Genomic DNA, 8,052 nt, shown 5'->3' with positions numbered 1-8,052 from the left:
GCATACCCTATCGTCGACCTCATCGTCACTTTCCATCAGGTGAGATGGAGGTAAAATGTGCACTTATATTTTATAAAAAAAAAAAAATTGTTTAAGTATGCTATGAAACTAACTAGGTTACTATACATTACACGACACAAAATAACAAGGACTGTAAATTTCTTACATAAACAAGACACAGACTAAAAGTTAACACCCACAAGCTGACATCGTATGACATCATAATGTTAAGTGCTAAAAGTAGGGACAAATTTGCATAGACTTGCAGAACCCACGCATACAATTATGTATTCATGCATTATTTACCACAATCCAAAACGCGCCGGCGATTGTTGACCTGAGTTCATTATAGAACGGCTCTACGGTTCGTTGACATTGTATTGTATGTTTTGGCACATAGATATTTGTGTTTGTGCCCATAAATAGACCATTTTCTTTTTTGTTTTATAGTTTCTCAGGCAAAGAAGCTTAGTAGTTAAAGCGTTTTCATCATTCTTGTATTAGCGGCAACCCCTAAATTAAATAGACAAAGTGAAGCGCCCCCCACTCCAACAACAAGTTTATTGCATTGCACTTTTTTATAATACCAACAGTTTTATTATTGGTATTAGTTCAACGAAAAACGCAATCTGTGTTTTATTTTCTTGGACAATCATATCAAAAAGTTTTATAATAAAATTGCAAACACCAAGATTGAACAGACAACAGATTTAAAGAATAATAATAATAATATAAACTTAAAACGAACTTCACATTGATATTAGTAAAATGAAAGCTCCGTACCCCATATATATTGTACAGTGCCTTAAAATTACATAAAAGGGGCAGTGATATCAAACAATAGGCTTTATTCCTTGTGGGGAGGACAGATCGGCAGGCCGGTCTCATGACCCACTTCCTGAGGTTGGTGACCGCGTGACGTCACGCTGGCGCCCCCACTCCGCGCTTTTCCACCCTTGGGGGTGTGTACTGAGTGCGCCCGTCCTCCGCGTCGAGGTCACATGCTCGCCGGATCCCGAACAGTTAGCACGTGCGGTTACGTCACGTTCAATTTAGAATACCATAATATCCGAAATCGAGGTTTGTGACTTTATTCAAATTATCGGAAATGACGATTAAAGGTACTTTATATTCCATACTACTACTATAGTTAATTTTGATTATGTAACTGGTTTGCTTACATTATAAGTATTATGTAAGGAAAAATATGGAAATGACCTTCAGACGAGAAAAGCCAGGTTTGACAAAGGGAAATTATGTTTAACTTTCTTGCATGCTTTGGTTTTTTGTAGAACTTGTGCTTTGAGTATTCTTTGTAACTTTTATAATTATTACTTGCTTGGAACCGAAACTTAACTGTTGTCGTTTCGGTTTCAAGGCGTACTTAGATGTTTTACCAAAAGATGTTTTTGCGAAGACCCGCCGCGGTATAGCCCTATTTGGTATTACAGCTGTACTTTGTGCTAATGCATAAAATTATTTAGCTTACAGAACAATACAAGTAATAAATAAATAATAGAAGTAGGTATAAAAACTAATACGAGTAAAAAGTTATTGATATGATTTTGCAGCATTTGAAAGCACCTCTTCAGCATCTTGTAGATTAGACTGTTAGTGGTGGATTTCCAATATTCAACTTAACATGTAAGGATCAACATCAAACCATTGAAAATGTCTCACTCCATTAAGAAACGTGCGCATTGATCAATAAAAGTGTAAATTGTAATTGAGTTAGGAAATGAAACTATTTTTCCGGATTTAAATCGCGTATATTTGTTTTTTCAAACAAACCGACGTTTCGGGCCCTTTACAGGTCAATGAAAAATCCCAAACAGACATAAGACTGCAGTACTAATTAATATGTTTTAGTTTATTCTAATTTCTATTAATAATTAATAATAAATTAAACTTAATAAAAATTCATTCAATAAAATAATTTGTAAAACTTAATGTAGCGTAAATTGGAATGTTTTCTTTGTAAAATTAAAAATAATTAATTAATAACTATTGTAACTATAGTGAAAAAATAGGGTGGTTTGCATTAATATTAGACATAACTGGTTGAAGACTGCACCACCTCAGTCAACCGTGACCATGGGACCTGTAAAGGGCCCGAAACGTCGGTTTGTTTGAAAAAACAAATATACGCGATTTAAATCCGGAAAAATAGTTTCATTTCCTATGTGTAACAATCGCGAAAACCTAAGAACTCGATTTGTAATTGAGTTATTTAGATAAACGTCGTGATTTGTCAGAAAATGTAAAAATTGGAAAATTTTAGCAGATTTAACTTAACAAGTTACTTTTGGAACCCTGATTCACTTTGCTATTAACACTTAAAAAAAGAGAGCCCAATTGGACATGTCACCTTTTATATACGTTATTGTGTTGTTGCTAACAGAAATTTCTTTAATTATTTGTAGAGGCGGGCGCTATGCGCGCGCCGGGCGCAGGCGCAGGCGCGTGCGCGGCGGCACTGGTGTGCGCAGGCGTGCCGCGCTGGGCGTGCACGGCGGGAGCGCGCGCGCCGCCCAACCCCGCCGACTACGCAGCCAGCGGGGCGCCACACCATCCCCGACCCGTCTTCCCACACGTCGACGCCATCAACCACCGTTTCGCCATTTGGTTAGTACTAAACGCGCGACTCTTATTTGCGCGTGGAACAATATATTCTAATACTGAAAAGGCTTAGGGTATTCGAATGGTATTTGATAGCTATGTTTACGGATAAATTCGACTCGATTCAATACACTGGTTGTCCGCGCTAGGAGTGGAGATAATTTGTGGGCAATAACGATGACGAAAATCCGACTTTTGTGATTAGTAAAAAAAACATAGTCCTTTAAATTTTTTGTGCTATTTCAATCTTTTGACGTCGCATATGCTTGTCACACAAAAATAAAAAAATTCTATATGGCTTTCCATATTGGGATTGGAACACTCATACTATTGTCGATGTAATTTGTCATACCTACCGTAAGTCAATGCCTACCGCCCATAAAATGGTATATTTAACGTCAGTTTGTTAACGTTCCAGGCAAGGAGACATATCAACATTGGAAGTAGACGCAGTAACGAATACGACAGATGAAACGCTGACTGAATGCAACGCAGTCAGTGAACGAATCATGTTCGCGGCAGGGCCTGAGCTTAAAGAAGAAATCATCACCAGGGCACTCGGTAATTATCCACCAATACACGAGTCACAGGGCGTTTTATTTTTTATATCTTAGTTTGGGAACCGGACTGAAAACGAAATAGCTATTCAAAATGTTTATAATCAATAATACTCGGCACATCAAGGAGGCCAATGTCTACGTTATGATGGTAGCAAATTCATCTACTTGTGCATCAGTGAACATCCCCAAAACGCTACATTATTATAAATTAATAATCTTTAAAAAATATTGTTGAAATGGTCTGAGGTGCATTTTTGAATGACATTTTTGATTGATGAAAACAATGATGATCCAGTATAACATTATTTGAGAGTTATGGATTCGAGAGTTAAGTCTCCAAGCTAGCAAGCTTTACTTTGTAATGCCTCGGAACTCATATTAACAATTACACGAGGTATAGCATTATCCACGTTTAATTTTAAAGCATTTGCAAAATAAGCAAAAGAAATGATCTTATATTGAGCAAAACTTATGCTAAATAACGCCAACATTTTAAATTTGGAAACCTTAATTAATGAATTTTATACACCATAAAGGTTTAATTTCATTTCAAAGTGACAAAACGTTAGAACAGCTATGTCATACTTTAACCGCGTATCTATTACTCGTATCTATATTCTTCATAAACGTAGGGCTTAAATTTACAATACAGAAAAGTGCCCTTTCAAATATTTTAATGTGTTGTTTTTGTAGTCACAAATAAGTGAAATTTAATAATTTATATATTTGCTTATCAATTAGCTGATTGATTATTGCGCAAATATATGGATGAGTATGTGAAATATCGCTCCATTTAATTAATACTTCATACAGCATTTAAATCTTTGGATATCTATCTATTATATCTGTATATTGTTTCTAAACTGTTAAATAAGCGAGAGTCATTAAATAAGACTCGACGAAACAGCGATAGGATTTGCATATGACAATCCTCGCATTAATAACGTTTGACCCAGCCTGTTCGCTGTATTAACTCATTCTCTGTTGGCATTAATAAATACTATAAGCTTCACTGTGTTGTTAATAGACAAAATGTTTTGTAAAACTGTTTAACGGTGTCGGAGTAAATATATTTTAAATCTTTAGGAATTATAAAATATTAATAAACTTATTTACAACAATGTCACTAAACCAACTGGTTTTATTACCATAATTGCATTCTTTTACGGCATAATGTTGTAAAAGGATTTTATCGTTTGTCTTAACAAGTCAACGATAATTTACACCATGTGTAGTTTTAAAGCATTCCAAAAGTTGATTTTAAATGTTTGAACCGTTTTGTCGTAGTCTTATGACTACGCACCTGATCGTCAGAATTATTTTAGGCTATTCAACTCAAAATTTAGGAATACGTAGAAAAATATCTAGTAGTACATTTATAGTACATTTGGTGCCCTCACTTAAGTATCCACTATTTACCGCACCGACTGTACCAGTAATGCATTTCATGAGATGACCTCCATTACTTTTTGAATCTGCGATACTGGACCTATCTTAATTTCTAAATGACATCCGCATCCGAAACGCTTAATCACCTTTCAGTGCAAACACGAAACAACACAATGACATCAGATTTTTTTTAAATTTGTTAAAATAAGTAATATCGAAATTAAGAAAAGTTGTTAACTTTAAGTACCGCACTAACAAATTTACACTAATTCGTCTAGATTTCAATCAGTTTAAAAAAGGATATTTACCAATTTAACACTACTGCAAAGGTAGCCTTTGTTCTCGTTTTTACCCCTTTTTACTAATACCAAGTGACTGGACGAGCAAGCGTGCGCCTCGAAATAACAGTTGCAGTGCCACTCAGAGCCCGTCACCCTGACACATAAGTTGATAAGTCTAATGCGAAACGCAGTAACGCTCACATTACTGTTTGGCGGCAGAAATAGGTAAGGTGATAGTACTTCCCTAGACGAGCTCTTTCACAAGGAGCTCTACTGCTACCAAATGCTGCCTTGGGTTGTTTTAAAGAGATCTTTTTAGAGATAAATCCACATTTGCTCAACTTTACATAATTAATAATATTTTTGTATTTGTTTGGTGCAATGAGGAATATTTTAATTCTACGGAAATCAAAAAAACAGAAGTTCCATACCAGTAAGGTCAAGTTGGTACATAAAAATATTCCATTGACGTGTTGAATTACAGAGTGCCGAACGGGCGAGTCAATAGCAACTCCTGGCTTCGCGATGCGCTGCAAGCACATCGTACACACGGTGAGCCCCACCTACACTGCGAAATACCACACGGCTGCCGAGACCACGCTTCATAATTGTTATAAGTGAGTATATTCCTAAAGCTGCAAACTTTTTGACAATAATATTACGCGAAATGGTTCGTTCGGTCAATGCATTTTGTCTTAAGGGTGCGTACGTACGTTTCTGGTGAATCTGCCAGATCTGTACGCACCCTTAGCCCCTTTCATGTTATGCTAATTTATTCTGTGGACATACAAAAATACTTAATTGCTTGTAGACACTTGGCGACGATTACAATGATGATAGATCGCTACACTGCTACAGAGTTACTATTAGTATCACTGATAATAACGAACTCTGCACGCTATGATGGCCGTTTTGACGTTTGTCCGCTCATCAAGTTTTGTATTAATTTGTAACTACGTTGAAGGAGCTAATTGCTGCACATTGTTGTCAATACTTTTGTAAATTGTTGTAAATTTATGGATGTATAAATTTACGACACAACTCGGCATTTGTTGTTCGACATTTTAAAAATTATTTTTTTTTAATTTAATTAATTAATTATTATCTAATACGATCGTCACTTATGGGATAGCTGGCCAGCACAACTTCTATCTCTGGCAAACTCGCGTCAAAGCTCAATGCAAAGCAAAACAGTTTCGAATTAACGACATATTAAGTAAACATTTTTATTTTCGTTTTATTAAAACTTTTTAATCAGCTCTTTTTAACATCTGGCAATACTAGTTACAAAGCTAAAAACTCATATATGTGACTCGTATTTGATTATATTTTTTTCCTTAATGAATTGAGATTTGACCTCACCATTGTAATCTGTCAAATCGGCCATCATAGCGTGCCGAAACGGTAATGAAGTATTTTCACAAAATAATACTATAGTGGTAGTAAACATCATGATATTCTATAAAATAAATGCTATTTATTTCTGTTTTTATATTAATGTCTTTAGCGTCGATACGTATTCTATTATATTCTTGTCTCGTTCCAGGAATGTACTGTACAAGGCGGGCGAAATCGGCGCGCGGTCGTTAGCTCTGTGCGTAGTAAGCGCGCCGCGGAGGAACTTCCCGCCCGACGTTGCCGCGCACGTTGCCCTGCGTCAGTACTTCTATTTTATTTTCTGAACGATAACACGTTTCTGTGACTCCAAATTTTTCTGAGTGGACGAGATAGTATTCACTTGGAAACACTTTATTTTTATATTTTTTGTAATTTTATATTTGTTCGAATGACATAGGTACTACATATATGTACAAAAGTCATTATTTCAATTTAATATATTTTCTCTCGAAATTTTGCATATATTTGTGCCAAACTGGGCAGTTTGGTCGAAAATGACAAGTATTTTAGTAAGTAACTTTATTCTTAAAAGTATAACATAAAACAGACAAACCATGTGTACAAATTGATCGTTTCTAAAAACGTTAATAGGCATAAACATCCAGAATACGAGTAAACTACGTGTATGTAGTTTTTGCAATAAACCAACATTAAGAGGGCAATAAAATCGCAATCCTAACCTAGCATATCGATTGTTCAAAGTCCACATTGGGACACGTTTTACCACTAGTAAATTTTATTATTATTTGTTAAGATCCAAGGTCCTGATGCACTGTGATACAGACGGATTTTTATGTCTGTTAGTACCACAAATAAAGCTTTTTTTAATATATCGATGTTGTGCTGAAATGCCACTCTATGCTACAAGATTTTACAGCCACGTGCGTCTGATTAGTATTTTAGTGTTTTTCTATATGTCTTAATGTAATAAAATATATAACTTTAAAATCCCTTAAAAGTCCCTTTTAACTATACAAACGCTTCTGCTATTACATTTGTCAGTGTAATTAGGACATACCTGCTATACATAACAAGGTAATACTAAATGATTATCACTAATTTCAGGTTTCCTACCACGGTATGACTTCTGTTTATTTTCCCTAAAGAAAATACTGCAATGCAAATACAATTAAAAGTTCCAATTTACATTACAGGTACAATCCGACGCTATCTAGAGCAGAACAAAACCCCTCAACTAGTAATCTTGACTAGCGAATGTGGTCCGGACGTGGCGCTGATGACTGCACTGGCGCCTCTGTATTTTCCGCGTAACGCGCGCGAAGCGGACGCCGCCAGGTGGCGCTTGCCCGACGCCGGCGGACCCACTGGGGAACCTACGCATCCGGAAAGGCGGATACGGATCATACACAATCCGCATTCGCATAATTCTGATAGCGGTAAGCATTGCCATCACAGACAGGCCTGTCCCCCAATTCGATCTTTTCTCAGTGTTGATTTGCGTATTAATCTATGTGAAGAATTGATATTATCTAAGATCAACTATATTACGTCGTATGGTTCCTTCCTTTTGTCTAGAACACACAAACTACTGCAGCGTGTCCAAAATGCTTGTGGCAGATTTTGATTCTGTACACCCCATGGTACATATTACTCCTTATCTCAACACTGCAAATACACTAAAGATCGGCCCTCGTCAAATTCTCCTGTATGCAAGTCTTATTCGATGTAGTCAAAACTAGAACACCTTAATTTCTTTCCGAAAAACTAATTTGGTCATTTAGTGTTATCGTACGCTACAGAGTGATCTGTCCTATCATGTGTACTTATGGTGCCACAACATAGAA

General features: G+C 36.2%; 1 protein-coding gene across 1 annotated transcript in view; it reads left to right on the top strand.

The window, feature by feature from the left end:
- Positions 1 to 1,093: 1,093 nt before the first annotated feature.
- Positions 1,094 to 8,052, top strand: part of LOC113232099 (protein GDAP2 homolog) — a 57,475-nt gene continuing 50,516 nt past the window's right edge. Inside the window, exons 1-6 of the mRNA XM_026466736.1 lie at positions 1,094 to 1,121; positions 2,424 to 2,625; positions 3,038 to 3,180; positions 5,334 to 5,466; positions 6,396 to 6,505; positions 7,402 to 7,644. Coding sequence (XP_026322521.1) covers positions 1,109 to 1,121; positions 2,424 to 2,625; positions 3,038 to 3,180; positions 5,334 to 5,466; positions 6,396 to 6,505; positions 7,402 to 7,644 — 844 coding nt within the window. The 5' untranslated portion in view covers positions 1,094 to 1,108. The remainder of the gene's footprint in view (positions 1,122 to 2,423; positions 2,626 to 3,037; positions 3,181 to 5,333; positions 5,467 to 6,395; positions 6,506 to 7,401; positions 7,645 to 8,052) is intronic.

Source organism: Hyposmocoma kahamanoa, unplaced genomic scaffold (assembly GCF_003589595.1).
Source record: "Hyposmocoma kahamanoa isolate Upper Pololo Valley unplaced genomic scaffold, ASM358959v1 66, whole genome shotgun sequence".
In the NCBI taxonomy this organism is placed as follows: domain Eukaryota; kingdom Metazoa; phylum Arthropoda; class Insecta; order Lepidoptera; family Cosmopterigidae; genus Hyposmocoma; species Hyposmocoma kahamanoa.
The sequence above is the reverse complement of the archived record's forward strand: the minus strand, read 5'-3'. Positions and strand labels throughout refer to the sequence as shown.